At 37.2% G+C, this 22,770-nt stretch overlaps 3 protein-coding genes across 3 annotated transcripts; all 3 read right to left on the bottom strand.

Moving 5' to 3' along the window:
- Positions 1–1,544: 1,544 nt before the first annotated feature.
- LOC128632874 (taste receptor type 1 member 1-like) lies at positions 1,545–4,241 on the bottom strand. The gene is made up of 2 exons (XM_053680566.1): positions 4,169–4,241; positions 1,545–2,879 (listed from the first exon to the last, which is right to left on the bottom strand). Exons 1-2 carry the CDS (start codon positions 4,239–4,241, stop codon positions 1,945–1,947), a joined length of 1,008 nt encoding a protein of 335 aa, XP_053536541.1. The 3' UTR covers positions 1,545–1,944.
- A 769-nt stretch (positions 4,242–5,010) lies between these two features.
- On the bottom strand, positions 5,011–10,702 carry LOC108265046 (taste receptor type 1 member 1). Its single transcript, XM_053680565.1, has 7 exons — positions 10,518–10,702; positions 10,018–10,309; positions 9,185–9,922; positions 8,060–8,269; positions 7,689–7,814; positions 6,132–6,281; positions 5,011–5,070 (listed from the first exon to the last, which is right to left on the bottom strand). The coding sequence occupies exons 1-7, from the start codon at positions 10,691–10,693 to the stop codon at positions 5,011–5,013; spliced, it is 1,752 nt and encodes a 583-aa protein (XP_053536540.1). The 5' UTR covers positions 10,694–10,702.
- A 2,397-nt stretch (positions 10,703–13,099) lies between these two features.
- Positions 13,100–19,810, bottom strand: LOC108265045 (taste receptor type 1 member 1). Its single transcript, XM_017467130.3, has 6 exons — positions 19,603–19,810; positions 19,163–19,454; positions 18,332–19,069; positions 17,493–17,702; positions 16,563–16,683; positions 13,100–15,434 (listed from the first exon to the last, which is right to left on the bottom strand). Exons 1-6 carry the CDS (start codon positions 19,782–19,784, stop codon positions 14,500–14,502), a joined length of 2,478 nt encoding a protein of 825 aa, XP_017322619.1. The 5' UTR covers positions 19,785–19,810; the 3' UTR covers positions 13,100–14,499.
- Positions 19,811–22,770: the final 2,960 nt, after the last annotated feature.

The following is a 22,770-nucleotide window of genomic DNA, read 5'->3' as shown; positions in this document are numbered from 1 at the left end:
GCAAATGTCTTTCAGGTGACTGAGAACAATCAGACTGTCTGCAAGAGGAGCTCATAAACAACCACATAGAGAGGGATATTATAGTATGGCTGCAATGAAATATCCCCACATTACAAAGATAAAAAAAATTGAGATTTTAGTGGTGCAAAAAAATAGATACAGGTGTAAGGAGATGTTGAAAAAAGTGATAGAGTCATATGGAAATAAGTCTTCATCATATGTGTGACAAGTGAGCATGTGTATGTACAGTGTATTTTGCTGGCATAGTTCGGGTCCACTTGTTGCCTGAACCGAGGTATTCAAATTATGAGGCACATGTGAAGGAATTGCAGGGGATGCGCAATTGAGATACCAAAAATTATTTAAATGACCATTTCAGACCTTCCAACCTTTACACAGTTTAACATTCACATTTTAACAGCAGAGAGCACACAAAAAAAAGCTCAAAAGAGCAGTCCTCTATGTTCTTTTATAAAAACAGCAGATGAGCCAATCAACATGTGAATCTGGAATGACTGACAGTTGGGAATTTGTTTTGAGCTCTCCACACAAAAGATATGCCACTCCCACTTACTGTTGCAGTAAACAGAGATTTTACGGTAAATGTCTATTAATGTGTGCCCAACTTCACTATCATTAACTAGTAAGAGTATAATATCAGTTAACTACATTTATCAAGGATGCCACAGGAATAGTTCAGTCAAATATATTTTTGTCAGAAAGAGGAAATAAAGGCTGAAAATTTCTGATTAAGGAAAAGACCTTAAATAAGCCTACAATGAAATTTCCATCACATCACAAATAACGCTGTTGGTAATTATAACTAGACACTGATTTAAAATGTTTGTCTGCTGTGCTCTCCTGCCCTTAGTCACACCATCAACACACATGGAAAAATGCTGTGTGGTCTTTCGTCTTCATTAAACACAGCTTCATTTAACACATCCTTACAAATGAAAATGGTCTAACCATAAGAAACCATGACTTATATATTTTTGCTCATATTAACAAAAATCTGGTTACGACTGAGCCTAGATAATGCTTATTACACAGAAAAGTCCATAACATTATGGCAAATTTAAATTAATTCCTAGTAAATGTTATTTAAATCACATAAACTCCACACATAAACTGTTTTTCTGAGGTGCAGATGGTGTGACCATAGTTCTTTTGTGAAATTTTTGTGTTCAAAAATGTACTGTTATGTTTCTTACTGTTCATCACGTTTACCACCATTTAGTGTTCTGCTGTATTATAAGACTGTGGTTTTGTTTTATTTAAATTTATTTTCCAGTTAATAACAGGCAAATTTCTATCCTGATAGGAGTGGTGTCTTGCAGGACGACAATGTCCCTATCCACAGGGTACAAGGACTCACTGACTGGATATAGTGAGTGTAAAATGAGTATGAACATGATGTTAAATCATAGGCTATGACCTTCACAGTCACCAGAAATCAACCCAATTGAACACACAGATTCTGTTACACAGCACTCTCTACTACCATCATCAAAACACCAACTGAGGGAATAACTTTTTCTCATATTTTGTTCCTTTATTATCTTGTTTAAAACATACAACCTATCTGTATTACAAAATCTCTAACATATCTGTTACAATAATGCATTATTAAGAAAGTGCAATAAACAAGAAAGAACAAAATTGTACATCAATATTTACAGACCAATACTAGCAGATCACAAGCAAGCATTACTTATTGATGCTGACAAACTATATTTTGGTGATTATTCTTTAAATGCAATGAACAATGATCAGGCTATCAGTACTACAAACAAGCAAGAGCCTTGTTTAACTTTAAAGAATTTAAAGAATGATTAATATTTATAATTACAGACAATTACTTAATAATTGATCATTACTGAAACAAGAAGACCAGAAAATGTCCCATAGAATTCAGTGGATATTTGGTTATGATTTTTAAGACTACATTCTGCTAAGAGTCTGTGTATATGTCTGGATTGATGACTGAAAGTATGCCTGGGTGTTCTTTTTGGGTTGGAAAATAATGATGTAGGCCCTTGGCATATAGAAACTTATAACAATTCCATATGAACTGGACAGCTGTGCAACTGCATTAAGAAGCTGTATGTAAGCTCCTCTGAACACAATGTACGCTGTGAAATATGCAATCCAGCCCAGATAAAATACGAGCAAGCTAAACGTGATGTTCTTCGCTTCATTGTAGCTTTTTGGAAGATCTTTGCCCATGTAGGAGAAACAGAAACAGACTATACTAAGAAACCAGAGACAAGACCAAGCCAAGGTGGATGTGACCATTGATCCCATATCACATGTCAAAATAGTCTGATCTTTAAAAGAAGTACTGTCATTGTAGGGTTTGGGTCTTCCAGTTAGAAGCCATATCCCACAAGCAACAAGCTGTATGAAAGAGTAGACATTAATACAGAGCCACTGACCATTGTTCTTCATCCACCAGTGATAGACATCTGGAAACTGGGCAGCCATTTTGAAGACACAAACAATTTGAAAGGAACGTACACCCATACAAGAAAGGCAAATAGTGTAGAAAAATATGAAAAAGACATTCCTTAAAACACAATTCACTGGGTCTGGTACTCCAAAGTAAAAGAACACCCCAATGTTGGCCAGAATCAAACAAAATAACATAAGCAAGCACATATTACCACCAGCAGACTTTACCACAGGAGTGTTGTAGTTGATGCCAAAAAGGATTATGAGTCCAATGGAGACAACAATGAAGGCCACAGCACATACGAAGAATAACATGCACAGAGGGTCCTCGAGTTGAAGATAGACAATAGTGCGCTTTTTGCAGATTATGCTCATTTCATCAGACCAGTAACCCTCTACACATGGAGTACAACTGTAAGCATCCGCTGAAACAAATCAGCATTATTATACACATTATAATTTATTTTAATTATTTATTATCACTGATTTTTAAAAAATTATTTATTCCCCTGAATAAATATATTCCTCCGGATCATCGTTACTACCAGTTTCTTGTTATTAATCTTGTTTCTTCTTGTTGGTCTTAAGTACACTTTTGGGGAACAAATGATCTTCAACAGTTCATCAAAAGACTCCTTGTATAATTAAAGGTTCTTAAAAACTTTCTAGTTTGGGAAACAATTTACATTCTAGGATTCCACATAAAATCTTTAAGCACTACCTAAGAGGGACAACCCAAGAACCCTTATGGGATCTAGATTCAACTTTGTTGTTCTTTACAAAAGTATGGGTGTGTCATCCCACAGAATTTCTCAGCCATTTCACTGGTTTCTTAGGCCACATATCCTCTATTTACCCTGTAGTCTTTGGTTCTTCCTAGGCTTCTATTTTCTGTTGATGACCTTAGACTGAGTATTTTTTATAATTGTATGATTTGCTTGTTTGTTTTTGATGGTCTGACCCAAGTGAGGGAATTGAATATCCTTCTGCCTCAGGAAGCCTTTTGCTCTATAAATGCCAGTCCATACAGGATTTCGTGGAGTTTGGAAAAATGGAAAAAATTGTATGCAAGTTTTTTGTGTTTTTTTTTTTTTTTGCAGAGAAGTACAAAATTGTTTTGCACTGTCTTTCTCAGTGGTTTGTTGGTAAATTACCTTTTAGCTGTACTCATGTTTGATGCACATGAATTGAGGAGGGCTTTGACTGAACTTAGGATACTAAAGAGACCTTTCTACTGACTCTGAAAAACATCAGAAGAAAGATGTCTAGGGTTCCTGCTCACCTGCGTGAACATGCCATAGGTATGCTGCAGGGAGGCATGAGAACTGCAAATGTGGCCAGAGCAATAAACTGCAATGTCTGTAATGTAAGACGCCTAAGACAGTGCTAGAAGGGAGACAGGAAGGACAGCTGATCGTCCTTGCAGTGGAAAATTACATGTAACCATGTGTCCCCCCAGACGTAATTGAGAATGTGCAAATGCCTTGGTGGAAGAGTGGGGTAATGTCTCACAGCAAGAACTGACAAATCTGGTGCAGTCCATGAGGATGAGATACACTGTAGTACTTAAAGCAGCTGGTGCATATTCTAGATTCATTACACATTAAAGTGAAATATTTCAAGCCTTTTTTTTGTTTTAATCTTGTTTGTTTTAATGTACTCTCTTCAAAACCTTTTCTTCTCTTCTCTGTCCCCTTCCTCCCCCTTCCCCTACCTCTCTCACTGTAGATGAATTTTTTATCCAACAAGTTTACATCAATCATTAACCAGTTCTCAACCCCAGACATGCATTGACCGGCTCCTCCTCCATGTAATTCTCAACTGGCCTCCTTCTCTCCCCTCTCAGAGACTGATGTCTCTAAACTACTCCTCTCTAGCCGTCCCACAACCTGTCCTCTTGACCCTATCCCTTCTCACCTTCTTTGGTCGATCTCTCTAACACTATTACCAGATCTTTAACACATCCCTCTCTACTAGCACATACCCTACCTCATTTAAGCATGCCCGGGTTACCCCACTGCTTAAAAAACCATCACTTAACCCTACTGTGGTTGACTACTACAGACCAGTTTCCCTCCTCCCTTTTCTTTCCAAAATCCTTGAAAGAGCTGTTTTTAATGAACTCTCGAATTTTCTCACAGAACAACCTCCTGGACACCAAGCTGTCTGGCTTCAAAAGCAATCACTCCACGGAGACTTCTCTGCTTTCCGTCACTGAAGCTTTATGACTAGCAAGAGCAACCTCTAGATCATCTGTCCTCATCCTACTCGACCTCACTGCTGCTTTCGACACTGTGTATCATCAGATCCTCTGTCAACTCTCTCCAGCCTAGGCATCACCAGAACGGTTCTGCGCTGGGTGGAATCATATCTCTCAGACAGATCCTTCAAGGTATTGTGGAGGGGAGGTTTTTCTGAAACTCAGCAACTCACAACTGGGGTTCCTCAGGGGTCAGTTCTGGGTCTACTGCTCTTTTCTATTTACACTACATCTCTTTTGCAGGTGATTGAGTCTCATGGCTTCTCATACCATTGCTATGCAGATGACACCCAGCTCTATTTGTCCTTCCAGCCTGTCTCTACACGAATCTTTTCTTGCCTGTCTGACATCTCAAACTGGAGGAGGGAACACCACCTTAAGCTCAGTTTGGCAAAACCTGAGCTTCTTGTCATCCCAGCCTGCCCCTCAATCAACCACAACCTCACTGTACAGCTCGGCTCAACCACACTCAAGCCAACCAGGACAGAAAGGAACCTTGGGGTAATTCTTGATGACAGCTTGACCTTTACAGACCACATTTCAACAACTGCACCGTCCTGTAGGTTCATTCTGTACAACATCAAGAAAATCAGACCCTATCTCAATGAACAGGCTACACAGCTACTAGTCCAGGCTCTTGTCATATTAAAACTGGACTACTGCAATGCACTACTCTCGGCCCTCCCAGCCAGCTCCATCAAACCCCTTCAGATGATTCAGAATGCAGCAGCACGCCTCGTCTTCAACCAGCCCAAGAGAACCCATGTCACACCCCTCTTCATCTCCACTGGCTTCCTGTAGCTGCCCGCATCAAATTCAAGGTCTTGTCTGGAACAGCACCCCCCAACCTCAACACTTTCCTGAAGGCTTACGTTCCCTCATGCAATCTGCATTCGATTAATGACCGACGCTTAGTAGTGCCTACTCAGCGTGGCTCAAGGTCCCTTTCCAGAACCTTCACATTAACTGTCCCTCAGTGGTGGAATGAACTTCCAACCTCAATCTATACCACAGAATCTGTCACCATCTTCAAAAAACAGCTAAAGATGCACCTCTTCCGTGAACACGTAACTAACCCCTAAAAAAAAATTACTCTGGCTCTTACACCTCTTCTCTGTGCACTTTGCTTTTTCAAGAAGTCAATTAAAGATCTTGTATGGTATCACTACTTCTATAGTTCTCTGCTTGATATATCGTTTTGCTTGTATTTCCTCATTTGTAAGTGGCTTTGGATAAAAGTGATTGCTAAATAAATAGATGTAAATTTGAATTAAAAGATTACGGCTTACAGCTCATGGAAATAAAATATCTCAAAATATTAGAATAAAGAATTTATAATACAGAAATGTCGACCTTCTGAAAAGTATGTTGATTTATGCACTCAATACTTGGTCGGGGCTGCTTTTGCACGAATTACTGCATCAATGTGGCGAGGCATGGAGGCAGTCAGCCTGCGGTACTTCTGAGGTGTTATGGAAGCCCAGGATGCTTTGATAGTGTCTCTCATTTTTCTCTTGACAATACCCCACAGATTCTCTATGGGGTTCAGGTCAGGTGAGTTGGCAGGCTAATCAAGCACAGTAATACCATGGTCAGCAAACCAGTTACTAGTAGTTTTGGCACTGTGGGCAGGTGTGAAGTCCTGCTGGAAAAGGAAATCAGCATCTCCATAAAGCTTGTCAGCAGATGGAAGAATGAAGTGCTCTAAAATCTTCTGGTAGACAGTGCATTGACTCTCAACTTGAGAGAAAACAGTGGACCAGCACCAGCAGATGACATGGCAGCTCAAATCATCACTGACTGTGGAAACTTCACACTGGACTTCAAGCAACTTGGATTCTGTGTCTGTCCACTCTTCCTCCAGACTCTGGAACCTTGATTTCCAAATGAAATGCAAAATTTACTTTAATCTTCCCCATGATTGTGGTTGTGTGTACTGAACCAGACTGAGGGATTAAAGGCTCAGGAAAACTTGACATGTGTTTTGAGTTCATTAGCTGATTAGAGTGCTTCTCAGGTCAATATTTTTGTATTATAAATTCTTCATTCTAATATTCTGAGATACTGCATTTTTGATTTCCATGAGCTGTAAGCGGTAATAATCAAGATTAAAACAAAAAAAAAGGCTTTATTTCACTCATGTGAAATTAATCTAGAATATATGATAGTTGAATTAACTTTTCCATAATATTCTATTTTTTTTAGATGCAGCTATATATATCTATTCCTTCTGGCATGTTTTTTTTGTTACTCTCCTTATTTCCTAATTTTGTAGTCTCCTATTTCCAGACTCTTGGGTTTGGACTCTATCTTTGATACTTTAGAATAGCCTGTGGCAATAATGTCTAGTTATGCTCTGGATTCCTGCCATATATATGCCCAAATTACTGTGATTAAGTACAAAGTGCAATAAGTGTGACAAGCCCCTGCCTTTTTAAATAGTAATTATTTCTTAACATATAATTATATACATATTAAATGTATAATTATATATTAAATATGTATATAATTACAGTGGTGTAATCTGTATCTGTATAAATATGACCTAAAACATCATAAAAGTTTTAACACAAGAGCTAAAAGTAGATTAAATAAATGAGATAAAATATGATACTAGGTCATTATATTATATGTTATATTATTATATACATATTAAATATATAATAATTATAAATAAACATTTGGAACTGTCATAAAATAAATCAATGGGGTTTTAACCCAGAAACCCCATATTGAATAAGCCACAAAACTTTACACTTACATCCTGCTGGAATGGTCTCCCATATTTTACCTTGTTATTTAACTACACAGAATATGTTTGCTCCTGATGGCACAAATTAATACAGCCAAGACATCTAATATATGCCTTTCGCCCACTAAAACTAAAAGTCTACAAATGTGACCAAAAAAAAATTTCTGGAAAAATGCATAGGTAATACCATGAGATATTTTGTTTTAATACCTACTTAAATACCTTACCTGTGGTGTTGATGTATGTCTGGGCATTGCATTTCTCACACTGAAAACAGCATTTATGTATAGAAGTTTGTACTCTTTTATAACCAGTTTCACATTCAGTAGAACAATTAGAATAAGGCACCTGGAACAAATAAAATTCTGGTTAGTTGATTCTGTTTTTATATAGTCATGCTCTTTATAATGTGATTTCAATTTAGGTTGGTTTTCCACACTTGGTATAGCAGTACAGAGATGAACGCTTGTTTAAAAAAAAAGAAATGTAAGTCAGAAAAATACTAAACTTAACCAACCAATTATTCCATGTAACAGTATTCTTACACTCCTTACAACTGAATCAACATATTCTTATACACATAAATTACTTACTGTGCCATTTTCAGACCAGGGAACTAGATTGTTGTTCAAGGTGAAATTAACAGTTGGTCGGCTAATATATGTAGCCACCACCACAAATAATGGGTTTTCGTTTGGCCTCCAGAGTACTACTGCAAGACTGGCTGGAGGATCCCCATCTTGGTCATACCCAATATACTGGTCTTGTAAAATGAAACTTGTCTGTCTCAAATTTTCCAGAACCTTCATTGAAAAAAGAGGGAAGTAAGTCCATTGTCATTGCATTAACATTGTATATAGTGCCTCCACAAAGAATTCAACCCCCAACTGCATAATTGATAAGTATTCACCCTATCCCCCTTCTTTTAACAATCTAAATTAGGACTAGTATTTAATTTTTGAGAGTTCACACTAAATATGTTAAACAGAGTACACCTTTGTTAATTTTAAATCCACCTGTGCCCAATTGTACACTTGCATAATCAATATCTCTGACTTTGGGAGGTCCCACAAATAAAATGGCAGATCAGATCAGATCATTCCTGCTGTCATGAAGACCAAGGAGCTACCCATGAAGCGTCAAGGTTAAAAATATGGCATCTTGGGAGTGTGGCCAGAAGGAAGCCACTTCTGAGAAAGGCCATGTTAGAATATCTGAGAGCTTTTAAAAAAGGATTTTGTGGTCTGATGAGTCCATTTGGTCTAAAGCCAAAGCACAACGATTGGCTCAAACCAAATACAGCTCAACACCCAAGTAACGACGTTCTTGTGATCAAGCATGTTGGTCATAGCATCATGCTCAAGGGTTACTTTGTAGCAGAAGGAACTGGAAAGCTATGTTGCCATCTGCATTTATGACAAAAATATATGTTCCAACAGGACAATGAGCCAAAGGACAGGGCAAAAACTAAAATGGCTACAAAGGCTTGAAAAAAAGGTTTATATTTTGGAATAGCCATGTCAAAGATCAGATATAAATCCAATTGAAAATGTGTGGCATGACCTGAAAAATGGCCAAATCAACGGTCATAAAGACATCTGAGACAACTAAAATTTGTAATTTCGGCAAAAAGACAATTCACATCGAGGGGGGGTGAATACTTAGCATACTTAGCATAAACATATTATGTACTCTTCCTTTACAAATAAATGGCTTACCACATAAGGTGGTATGTCTCGAGCTGGGTCGCATCCTGTAATGCTACAGTTCAGCAAACGATGGAGTGCATAGGCAAAGGTGTACACAGCTGCCTGGATGGAGAATGAGTATGTGGGGCTTTCGTTTATAATGTCAGCTGGGTTCTCACTCATGCAGTTATCACAAACTTGATTGCAATTCTGTCCATCCTCACAATTCACACAGTCATCATTTTCACCACTGAGTCGTGTTTGGTAAATATATTCATAAAATCCAGGCAAATTTACAGTTGTTGCTGTAACACCGAAAATAGTCCCAATCTGCCCAATGCCAGGCCAAGTAGAAAGCTCTTCATCCATAGACCACGCATCGCCTGCTATCCAAACTTTGTCTCTCATGTTGATTCTGCCAGCTGTTTTGACAAATTCCCGGGCAGTGTCTTCTAGTGTGAAGACTATGATCACATTGATACTGAGTGACTCTATCCTATTTAGTATTTCTGTTGAATTGGAATTCAGTGTAATTTCGTAGAAAAAGGCCAAGCAGATGCTGGTGTCTTTGATGTTACTGCGAAATAATTCGAGTCCATTTTGACTGTACGAGTCGTCACTGCTAATGAAAGCAACCCAATTCCATCCAAATTGCTGAATGAGCTTAATTATGACCATAATTATATCCTGGTTGGTTGGTACAGTCCTCAAAAAACTTGGATAGACCCACTTATTGCTTAGATCAGAGCTCGAGGCTGCATAGCTAATCTGAAAGAAGAAGAAAAAACACAGCTTTTTATGTAAATACTCAGGCAAAAGCATAAATATATTTTCTTACCAGAATATGTAGCTTCCTGCCATACCATTGGAATGAGGTCTGTCATAAACAAGGGGGCGATGCCCAAAGCTTCCGTGCTGCCATAAGGACCAATAAGGCCAATAACGTTATGTTTGTTCTCTTTGGCTGATACATTTATTCGACCATTGTCTGAGATAAAATTGAGGATTGAAGGAAAATTCTGATTGTACAAGCAAAAGTCAAAGATCTCATATCCAAGAGAGATGTTAGGCAGGATGGTGGTGGAGTTATTGATCTGCTCAACAGCAAACCGCATCACCTCGAGCATCTGATAACCTGACATTGTAAATGGCTGCCTGTGGAGAGGACGAGGAAAAGAAATAAATGAATTCAAAATCAAGAAATTCAAGGAGCCTCTTTAAAGCTATCAATCAGAACGAGTGGTGATATTTTTTCAAGATTACTGAAAAAATGATTATTTTTGATGCTGTTGCTTTCACTGCATTATACAGATTATAGACATAGCGAAGAAAGCACTAGTTTGAAAGAACTGCATATACTCACTTGAAGCATTGTAGTGCCATAGGAGAATTTGGAATTACTGTCTCACTGGCTGTATGCACAGGAAAAATTCCCCCAATCTTATAGTCCCCTGGTAAATTAAACTCAGTTGCCTCACAGGCATGTTTGTTGAATAAGTGAAAAGCTAAATTTAAGCTTAAGAATGCACAACACAACATTGCTCCTTGTGATGAGGACAAGTCAATACAGCCAGAGAATTGGTTATGAAGAGCAATGAGATATTAGCTGGAAGATAATCTGGACAAACTTTACATATTCTACTTTGCATTTTGGAGGCAAATTCCATTTGCATATGTTGATTTGCAGATGTATTAGCATAACTCTTGAGGTAAACTTGACACTTACCATGATACTTGGGTCAAATCACATAGGCAGCCACTGCATTTCTTCTCCCTTACTTTGTAGATGTTTGATGATAATATGAAACTATAACCTAATTTGCATTTTGCAGGCAAATTAATTTGTTGCATTACCAAACATCTGGCCTAATACTTGTAAAACTTTTGACACACTAATAAATAGATGATACTTGTTATACTGTACACTAAGCTTATATAAAAAAAAATGTTTAAATGCGACCTTTATTGTTTCTGTTTGTATTTCAACTTTCTTGCCATATTAGACAACCAGGTTTTTCTGCATCCAAGATCCATTCCCAGGATATTCATAATCCTTTTGATCTATGTCAAACATTTTCAAGGCCTGAAAACCAACAAGACAGCCGGCTGACTGGCTGATGAAACACCTAAAAACAAATTAGGGCAAACACTGAGAACATATCAAGAGTCTTCAATGTAAATTTCTGTTATTCCTGCTTTATTGTTATTATAGATGTTGATATCAAAAATCAGAATGGGGAAAATGTGAACACAGTGTCCTTTCCTGTGGCACGGTTATTGTTGCTAAACAAGCGGTTTTGAGCATTTCAGATCTCCTGATAATTTCATGCACATTAGTCTCTAGAGTTTACACAGAATTGTGTTAATAACGAAAAAAAAAAATTAAAAAAAACAACAACAAACATCTAGCAAGCAGCAGTTCTGAGAATGACCAGACTGGTTTGAGCTGACAGGAAGGCTATAATAACTCAAATAATCACTCTTTACAACCGTGGTGAGCAGAAAATCATCTCAAATCTTGAGATGGACAGTTTACAACAGCAAAAGACAACGTTTCTCTCCATGTGTCTCCAGACTACAGTGGACACAGGTTTGACATGTTGCGCATTCTGAAGTGCTTTTCCTCATTCTGATGCTTCATCTGAACACACACTTTTGAAGTTGTACAGTATGAAAGCTCTGTATTAAGATCTTACAAGCAACTGCCTGCTGTGCTAAATGTATGTTAATGCTGCTACAGTCGATAGGTAATGCTCAGGATAATAGCTAAGGAGCATCTTTGCTAGACAGCCAACTATGTCGAAACATGAACGTATGAATTAACATGAGTTAGCTAATGAACCTAACAAGCTAATGAAACCCCAACAGCCTTTCGTAGCTAGCCAGCTAACTTTACCTTTCAGTTGATAACTGACCTTGTGTTCACTTCAGCATAGCTCATTTGGTTAGTTAACAAAATTGGGATTCGTTTACCAATCTTTTTTTAGATTCTGTGCTTACATATTACAGTGAGGTTAAACAGTTTTCATTTTCCAACGATGCGGAGACAGTTCTGTTCAAAGCATACATGAAAAATGGCACAAAAATGTGTCTTTTTGTTGTTGTTTACCTCTCTTCTGCATTGAATGTTCTTTTGTGAGTGAAAGGTAGAGAGTTACTGGCAACTTTGCACTTCTGGTGTTTGTTAAATGCTTGGCATACCCATGTAAGCTGATATAAATTAGGACTGCTTCAGTACCTCTAGGTTTCTTGTTTATGTTTTTATGGGATGGCCACACTGTGTGCAATAACTTGAATTTAGGAAAGAAAAAATAGGGTTGTCAGTGGTTTCAAAATGTGTTGTGGGTGTATGGGGTGATCTGGATGAGGCTGCATTTCTTTTGTCTTAATTAAATAACCGGTCTTATTTGTTTTAATTCATGGATTTGCATTGGCTTGCTTTCTTTTTATCCCACATATCTAACATATTATTTAATTAATACTGTTAATTTGAAATGACTGTGTGTGTGTGTGTGTGTGTGTGTGTGTGTTTGCATGCGTGCCTGTGCATGTGTGTGTGTGCGTGTGTGTGCGTGTGCGTATGTGTGTGTGTGTGACTGAAATACAGGGCTATAGCACGATAGTGTATTCTTAGTGTCTGAGCTACTGAACTATCCTTATGCTACTTCAGTAGGTCAGGCACAAAAAATACATTATCAAGCTATATATACATTTGGATTAGTAGTATCAGTTTGATAAATGAGGCCCATTATGTAAAATTCATTTGTAGACCTGTAAAAAAAATGATTTCTCAAGTAATTTTATTTACTCTTACTTGGATCACTGCATTTACTCAAGTGAATTATTACTTATTTACTATTATTTACTCAAGTCAGTATGTTTTATACCCTTCCCACTGCACATAAGCATGTAACCTCTTAATTGATTTTATTTTTGTTTCCAATTTTAACATAGAAATTTCACAATAAAAAATTATATATATTAGAACTTTATTCAAGACATTTTTGTCCAGTTATTTTTTAAAATACATGATTAAATGTAGATAATATTTTAAGTTTTAATAGAACACCTTTATCCATTCATAAACATGTTGTAATTGCACATTGTCAGAGAAAATAAGTGGTCACAGTGTTGAACTTCCGTTCTATGAAAAGAAAGCTATATTTAATGGAAAATGTAATCCACCTGAGAAAAATTCTTGCTGTAAGCTAAAGTCAGGATGAAATCAGAGCAACGAGCTGATAAGCACCATGTGAAAGTACAATCTAAAAACAGAGGCGTTGCATTTGCTACATGAAATCTTTCGTGACAGACATGACATGCTGTGCGAGTCAACTAGGAAGGATGGAAGCAACGGCCATGTCCACTTTACATATATCAATTTGATTAAGCCACTACATGCATCATTACACGTCCACTTTCCATAGTACAATGAGATTCACTCAAGTATAGTATTACAAGCACGTTTCAAAACATCTTCAAAATGACCAAATACAAAGCCAGATAAAGTCTATATAAAAGCAATATCTCTCCAAATATGTTATTGATAATAGGATCATAAAAATATATTTTGTATTGAAAATTTATGGTCGTGATTTATGTTTGTAACACATCATATCTTTGACATTATCATTATTTTATGTTGAAATACAGTGGTCAGGTTATCAACTGCCATAAAATTGTGAGGGGGAAACTCTCACTGATCTGGGAAAGACTATCGAGACACAAAAGGTGAGGAGGGATTACAGAAGGGTTTCCTCTGCTAGAAGCACAGTTTGACCAAACAGCAATGGAGAGGAAATATGCGGCTAAGGCTAGTTTTAAGAGCCACCTAGGTTAGATATCATTGTAAATGGTTCTGTTTCTTCCCCCAAGTCTGTCTCTCATCCTTCTCCTGTGTCTTTGTTAGTCCTATCCCTGTCTTATTCCAGTCCGTGTCTCAGCTCTTTATTGTTCCGTGGTCCTTGTCGCTTCTATCTCTCTGATCCTGTGTTTTGTTCTTGCTCTAATGGCAATCTTGGTCCCCAGTCTAGTCTCTGACCCGTCTCTCTTTCATGCATCACACCACATGCGCCACCTGGTGTTTCATCTAGTGCATTACCACACCCACGGTTTTGGTTATATACAGTATATCCCTTAAATATGTTTTGCTAATTGTTCTGTGTCCTGTTTACTATTCTTAGGTTCCTGCCTTTTGTTCAATCTAGTTCTTGTTCTTGTCATTGAACTTAGCTTTTATTTTAATAGATTTTTTTTTTAACCTATGATTATGAATATGGATTTGGCCTCTATTGATGAGGACCTGCACTTACACATACATCCATCTCCTATGTGGTTAAATATATCTACATTCTGCTAAGAGTCTGTGTATATGTCTGGATTGATGACTGAAAGTATGCCTGGGTGTTCTTTTTGGGTTGGAATATAATGATGTAGGCCCTTGGCATATAGAAACTTATAACAATTCCATATGAACTGGACAGCTGTGCAACTGCATTAAGAAGCTGTATGTAAGCTCCTCTGAACACAATGTACGCTGTGAAATATGCAATCCAGCCCAGATAAAATATGAGCAAGCTAAACGTGATGTTCTTTGCTTCATTGTAGCTTTTTGGAAGATCTTTGCCCATGTAGGAGAAACAGAAACAGACTATACTAAGAAACCAGAGACAAGACCAAGCCAAGGTGGATGTGACCATTGATCCCATATCACATGCCAAAATAGTCTGATCTTTAAAAGAAGTACTGTCATTGTAGGGTTTGGGTCTTCCAGTTAGAAGCCATATCCCACAAGCAACAAGCTGTATGAAAGAGTAGACATTAATACAGAGCCACTGACCATTGTTCTTCATCCACCAGTGATAGACATCTGGAAACTGGGCAGCCATTTTGAAGACACAAACAATTTGAAAGGAACGTACACCCATACAAGAAAGGCAAATAGTGTAGAAAAATATGAAAAAGACATTCCTTAAAACACAATTCACTGGGTCTGGTACTCCAAAGTAAAAGAACACCCCAATGTTGGCCAGAATCAAACAAAATAACATAAGCAAGCACATATTACCACCAGCAGACTTTACCACAGGAGTGTTGTAGTTGATGCCAAAAAGGATTATGAGTCCAATGGAGACAACAATGAAGGCCACAGCACATACGAAGAATAACATGCACAGAGGGTCCTCGAGTTGAAGATAGACAATAGTGCGCTTTTTGCAGATTATGCTCATTTCATCAGACCAGTAACCCTCTACACATGGAGTACAACTGTAAGCATCCGCTGAAATAAAAGTACATAAATACAGTTATCAGGCAGAATAGGTTTAGGCACTGTTATTAATAATAATTTTATTATTAATGATACAGGTTATGACTAATAATTCCTTTTAGTCTGTTCATTTTGACATTGATAAAAACACAATGGGACATGCTGTTATTAGAAAGTCATAGACAGCAGGGCGTTGTGATACTGCCCGACACGAAGCAGAGTTACCATTACTAATCTAGAAATGTAATATTTCCAACAACAGCACATCACAAAGTGTTTTATTCCTCTTATACCACAGCAATTTGCCAATGTTTCATTTGTTAATGGAAATGTTGTACTTGTATCCAGTTATAGTTGTGGAATTCTTACAGAAAAGTTCGTTCTTATTATATCTTACATTATAGGACATAGAAAGTTGTCTCCTCACCAGACCTCAATTCATTTAATAAGACAAAAAAGCACCTTGTCATGTTACTAAGAAACCAGAAACGGTAAAGTTCTCCGTCCTGAAAACTTTTATATGAATGATTATACATATTTTTACATACCAACATAGTTTTATCCCTTCATTATAACAAGTGCCTAACAATAATAATAATAATAATAATAATAATAATAATAATAATAATCATCATCATCATCATCATCATCATCGTAACAATAATAAAAGCCTATAAATCTATTATAGAAAACAGAAAATCTTCTAACCAACCAGAATTGGGAATTTAATAGTGCTGTGGTATTTTTTTTGTTGCTAGTATGCATATTACTATACATATATTATATATATTATAATATACACACTGTAAAACCGGATAATTTCATTTAACTCAAACAAATTGAGGAAACTAATTAAATTTTTAAGTTGATAAATTAAGTTCTTTAAGCCAAATACACTTAAATATAACAAGTTTGAGTAAAATTTTTGTTATATTTAAGTGTATTTGGCTTAAAGAACTTGATTTATTGGCTTAAGAATTTTGAAGTAATTAGTTTCCTCAATTTGTTTGAGTTAAATGAACTTATCTGGTTTTACAGTGCATAGTATTCAAATACTAAACTTTTGCAAAAGCTTTTGATACACATCTAAATAACAACATCAACAATTTTTAAAATGATACATGCTTCTTAAAAGTTTACCTGTGGTGTTGATGTATGTATGGGCATTGCATTTCTCACACTGAAAACAGCACTTATGTATTGAAGTTTGGACTCTTTTAAAACCAGTTTCACATTGAATAGAACAATTAGAATAGGGCACCTGGGGGAAAAAAATGGTGGTAATTTTTACTCAACATTTGATGCAAATCAGGGAAAAAAAAACTGTACTGCCTATAATCTCATCTGCACCTTACAATAATGGTCAAAAGGTTGGAGACACTCGACTGAAATGTTTCTCAGGATCTTAAAAACCCTTTGATCTGAAGGTGTATGATTAACTGTTTGAAATCCGTGTTATAGACAAAAATATAATTGTGCCAACATTTTCATTTCTTTCATTATAAAACTAACACTTTATTTACAAAACAATATTTTTTTAAATGGATGACTTGACGCGAAATATTCCGAAAAGCAGCCAATAAGTGTCCAGCGTAGGTAGGAATTCCTATACTACTGTTTAAAAGGGATCTCAGGGAAATTCCTCAAGAAATCGTTTGAGATGCCAAGAATACATTTCTGAAAATACTAGGCGAAAAGGGTGTCTACATTGAAAATGCTAAAATATTGAATTATTTTGATTTATTATTATTATTTTTTTATCACAACATAATTCCCATAGTTCCATTTTTTTTTTTTTTTTTTACAGATAACCTTTAAGAATGCCTTTGACAAAAGAAGAATCATCATTCTCATGGCTGGGTTGGGAAACTGTCGCAAGGTGTTGATGGAAACATGGCAAGCACATCACACATAACACACTTGCCAAACTTATTAACAAATTTAAAAAAAAACTAGAAGTGGACAGAGAAGTGGACATCCACGAACATCCACTGATGAAGGCACAATATGCTGTGATATTAGCATATATGAATGGAGATTTTTGGGACCCTCTGTAAATAAATGACTTACTGTGCTATTATCAGACCAGGGAACAGCACGGCGGTTCAAGGTAAACTGAATAGTTGGGTATGATTCATATGTAGCAGCCATTACAAAAAGTGGATTTTTGTTTGGCCTCCAAAGTACTACTGCAAGACTGGCTGGTGGATCTCCATGTTTGTCGAATTCAATTTGCTGGTTTTGTAATGTGAAGCTCAACTTTTTCAGGTAACTGAGAAGCTTAAAAACAAAAACAAAGGGCAAGATAGTTGAATCTCATTAATTAAGGATCCTTTCCCTACTTGCATTCAGAAAATTAACTTGGAGAACAAACACCATATGGCCAAAAGTTCTTGGATACCTAACTATAACACTCAAATGTGGGTTTTCCCCAAATTGTTGCCACATAGTTGGAACCACACAAACAACTGGTAGCATTATAATTTCCTTTCACTGGAACTAAGGAGCCCAAACATGTTCCAGCATGACAATGCTCCTGTGCACAAAGTGAGGTCCATGAAGACATGGTTTACCAAGGTTAGTGTAGAACCAGTGTGTCCTGCACATAGCCCTGATTTCAACCCCACTGAACACCTTTGGGGTGTTATGGGGTATGATGGTCAGGTGTCCGCAAACTTTTGGCCATATAGTGTATACACTGTGTATAGCGTTAACATAAACTATTATAAAAAAAAATAAAAAAAAAGTCCAAAAACACTCAAAAATGTTATAACCATTATGAAATATAAAACATTAGAATTAATGTTAACAATATAATGATATCATCTTATTTTAAAAAAAAATTATTGTTGTATTAATCGACATGGTTTATCAATGAAATAGGTGTGAGCACATTCACAATGATTTACCACATAAGGTGGGATGTCTCTAGGTGGATCACACCCTGTCATGCTGCAATTGAGCGCTTGATGGAGCGCGTAGGCAAAGGCGTACACAGCCGCCTGGATGGAGAATGAGTATGTAGGGTTTTGGCTTATAATGTCCTCTGCATTCAGGCTTGTGCAGTTTTCGCAAACCTGATTGCACGTCTCTCCATCCTCACAATTCACACAGTCATCATTTTCCCCAACGAGCCTTGTTTGGTAGACAAAGTCGTCAAATCCAGGTAAACTCAGAGTTGTTGCTGTAACACCGAAAATAGTCCCAATTTGCTCAATGCCTGGGTAACTGATAAGTTCTTCATCCATAGACCATGTATCACCCGCTATCCAAACTTTGTCTCTAATATTGATTCTGATGGCTGTTTTGACAAATTGTCGGGCAGGGAGTGCCTGCGTGAAGACTATGATCACGTTGATGCTGAGTGAGTCTATCTTGTTTAGTACATCTGAATAATTGGACTTTGAATTAAGTTCGTAGAAAAAGGCCAAGCAGATGCTGGTGTCTTTGATGTTACTGATAAATAATTCGAGGCCATTTTGACTGTATGCATCATTGCTGCTAATGAAAGCTACCCAATTCCATCCAAATTGCTGAATTAGCTTAATTATAACCATAATTAGATCTTGGTTGGTTGGTACAGTCCTCAAAAAACTTGGATAGACCCACTTATTGCTTAGACTATAGCTGGAGGAGGCATAGCTAATCTGAAAGATAAAGGAAAAAAACCTGTGAGTGATACATGCATTTATGCTGTATGTTCTTCTCAAATCATTTTGTATTTTTGAACTGATACATACCATTGGAATGAGGTCCATCATGAATAAAGGTGCAACAGACACAGATTCTGAGCTTGCATATGCACCCACGAGACCAATAACATTATGTTTGTTCTCCTTGGCCGACATATTGATTCGTCCATTGTCTGAGATAAAATAAAGAATTGAAGGAAAACTCCGAGTTTTTAAGCAGTAATCAAAGATCTCATATCCAAGAGAGATGTTAGGCAAGATGGTTGTGGAGTTATTAATCTGCTCCACAGCAAACCGCATCACCTCAAGCATCTGATAAGCTGACATTGAAAATGGCTGCCTGAGGAGGGGTTAAGGGGTTTAAAATTAACGAATGAGAATGAATGGTGGCATTTCTTCCAAGTTAACCTAAACACCACGTCCATTTTTACTGGTAAATATTTTATTGTACGACTGCTAAACAAACCAAAGAAAGCGTTTGTACTCACGTTTTGCACTCTAGTGCCATAGGAGAATTCGGAATCACAACGTCACTGGCTGAATGCACATCAAAAATTCCCCCAAGTATATAGTCCCCTGGCAAGGTAAACTCACTTGACTTGCATTCATGTTTGGCGAAAAAGTAAAAAGCAAAAGTCAAGAGGCAGCCTAAGAACACACAACGCACCATTGCTCCTTGTGATGAATGTACATCAGTGTGGTGAACAGAGCAGTGGTCATGTCAGGCAGTTAAGATGACCAACTTTACATAATCCACTTTGCATTTTGGAGGCAAATGCCATTTTGCATGTGCCCCCTTCCAGATGTACTGGCCGAACACTTCGAAGAAACTTGATACAACAGGTAAGTCAAGTTGTTTTTATTTTTTCTCCCTGACCTTGCAGCTGTTTGATCGTGTGACAATGTGGCCTAATTTGCAATTTGGAGGCAAGTGTTGTTTTGCATACACCTCCACTTGGGAGATACTTGACACGTTCCTCAATTCATGAGTCACAATATACTGATATACTGGACATATCAACTACTTCAACTTAAAGCTGACTCTTGATTGTGGGAGTACACTGAACATCTGGAGGTTTCTTTTAAAAGCCATAGTTGTAGTCAGTTTTACAAAACAAGTACAACCCCAATTCTGAAAAAGTTGGGACAGTATGGAAAATGCAAAAACAACAACAACAAAAAACCCAAAACAACAAAATTCAGTTCACCCTGTACTATATTGAGAACACATCATTAACACATTATTTGATGTTTTACTTTGTGATTTTAATCTATTTTTGAAAATATACACTCATTTCAAATCTGATGACTGCAACACACTCCAAAAAAGTTGGGACAGTCGACTGTTTACCACTGTGTACCATCACCTTTTTTTTGTTAGGATTTGTGAATAGAGAATCTTTTGGTTACGATTCCTAAGAAGCGAGAAAGCGAAAGTACACAATAAAGATGGTGCCCTCGCCCCGCTACACACTTCCTGCACCATGTTTGGGAGAGTTTCCCAAATAACACACAGACACACAAAGATCAAATGGCAAACTCTCTCATTTATTCAAAAAAGGCAGAGTATATATCATGGTTGACACACAACAGAGACCATGGGGTAACTATTGATTGGCTAAGCAGAAGGACATATGTGCATAATACAGAAAGCATATCAATGTAAGTCAGGAACAACTCCATATATGGTTTTCAGGAAGTCATAGGAATACAAGCAAATGTTATACGGGGAAACATGGTCAAAGGATTTATCCGTCTGTTCCTGGCTGAAACTGGTTTCATGGTGGAAGAGTTAACAAAGGAACAAAGAGTAAAATGTGTTAATAAGGGAACAGAAAGGTAAGAGTGTTCACAGTAAACGTATCACTTTTAATAACACTTATTAAGCGTTTGGGTGCTGAAGACACCAGTTGGTTAAGTTTAGCAAGTGGAATTTCCCACATTCATCCATTATGCATCTCTTCAGCTGTGCAACTGTACGGGGTTTTCTTGCCTTATTTTGCGCTTCATAATGTGCCACACATTCTCAATCGGAGACAAATCAGGACTGCAGGCAGGCCATGCTAACACTTGCATTCTCTGATTACGCAACCATGTGCTTGTCATTAGGGCAGAATGTGGTTCGGCGTTGTCCTGCTCTGGATGGCAGCATATATTGCTCCAAAATGTGTACAAATCTTTCTGCATTAATGTTGCCCTCACAGATGCGCAAGTTACCCATGCCATGGGCACTGACACACTCCCATATCATGACAGACGCTGGCTTTTGGACCTGACGCTGATTGTGTTGGAAAGTGTTGATGTATGGCTTCTGCTTTGCATAGTAAAGCCTTAATTTACATCTGTGGATGCAGTGGCGAATGGTGTTGGCTAACAAAGGTTTACCAAAGTATTCCCGAGTCCCTGTCAGGATATCCATTACAGACTCATGACAGTTTTTAAGGCAGTGACGTCTAAGGGATCAGAGATCACATGCATTCAGAAGTGGTTTTGGCTTGTCCTTTACGCATCAAGATTTGACCGGATTCCTTGAATCTTTTAATTATATTGTACACTCTAGAAGGTGAAATGCCCGAAATCCTACCGATTTGTCTTTGGGGAATGTTGCTCTCAAAGTGTTGGATTACTCACTGACGCATCTGTTGGCAGATTGGCGAGCCTCGATCCATCCTTGCTCTTGAAGGACTAGGTCTTTTATTGGAGACTCCTTATATACTATGATTAGACGATTGTCTCACCTGTTTCACATCACCTTCTTATTTCAACTCGTCACATCGCTATTAGTCCTAAATTACCCCTGTCCCAAATTTTTGGAAACGTGTTGCATGGATCAATATCAAAATGAATGTTTATCTTTAAAAAAAAAAACAGCTATGCAGTTGATTAGGTAAAACACTAAATACCTTGTCTTTATATGTTTTTTGTTTAAATACAAGTTCAACTACATTTACAAATCACTCCTCTTTGTTTTTATTAGCATTTTCCATACTGTACCGACTTTTTCGGTATTGAGGGTCTATCAAATAACTGCTTTTTTTTTAACTGTCAACCACAGAGAAACGCTAAGCTAACACTTAGCACACCAGTAAAAGCACAAAAAAATCGCCAGAACACATATATTTTTATAACACCGTGCTGTTGAATTCTCGATTCTGATTGGTCACAAGGTGTTGATTAAATTTCTCTAACAGCAGCTCTTAGAGTCATTCAGGCTGCAAGGTTTATATTAATGCTCTCTTTTTAAAAATAAGTTATCATCTCTACAGTAAAATCTTGTGCAGGATCTAGTATGGTGGACACTCCATATCCAATTAAACTAATTTAAAAAGTGTGTCATTTTTGATGTGATAAAGTTTTGCTTGAAGAGACATTTATTTAACATTTTTGTAAGGAGTCTCCAGTGTCAGCGCTTTGTAACAGTCAGAGGAAAAGTTGTGACTTTTCCAACACCGGAAGTCTTCTGGAAGGAGTTATCTCATTAACTTCAAGGGAAAGTCAAAAGAAAGGCTGGTGGAGGAACGAATGTGTCTCGCTGCTAGATTGTACAGAAGTGAAACAGGAACCTTGTTTTGTGTTTTAATGATGTTCACAACACTGAGAGTAATTATAAATATATGAAAGGTGTAGTTTATTAAATTAGTACTGTAGTCATTGGT

The sequence above is a fragment of the Ictalurus punctatus genome, chromosome 5, assembly GCF_001660625.3.
Source record: "Ictalurus punctatus breed USDA103 chromosome 5, Coco_2.0, whole genome shotgun sequence".
NCBI lineage: Eukaryota > Metazoa > Chordata > Actinopteri > Siluriformes > Ictaluridae > Ictalurus > Ictalurus punctatus.
Note: the sequence above shows the minus strand (reverse complement) of the source record. Positions and strands in the feature narration are given on the sequence as shown.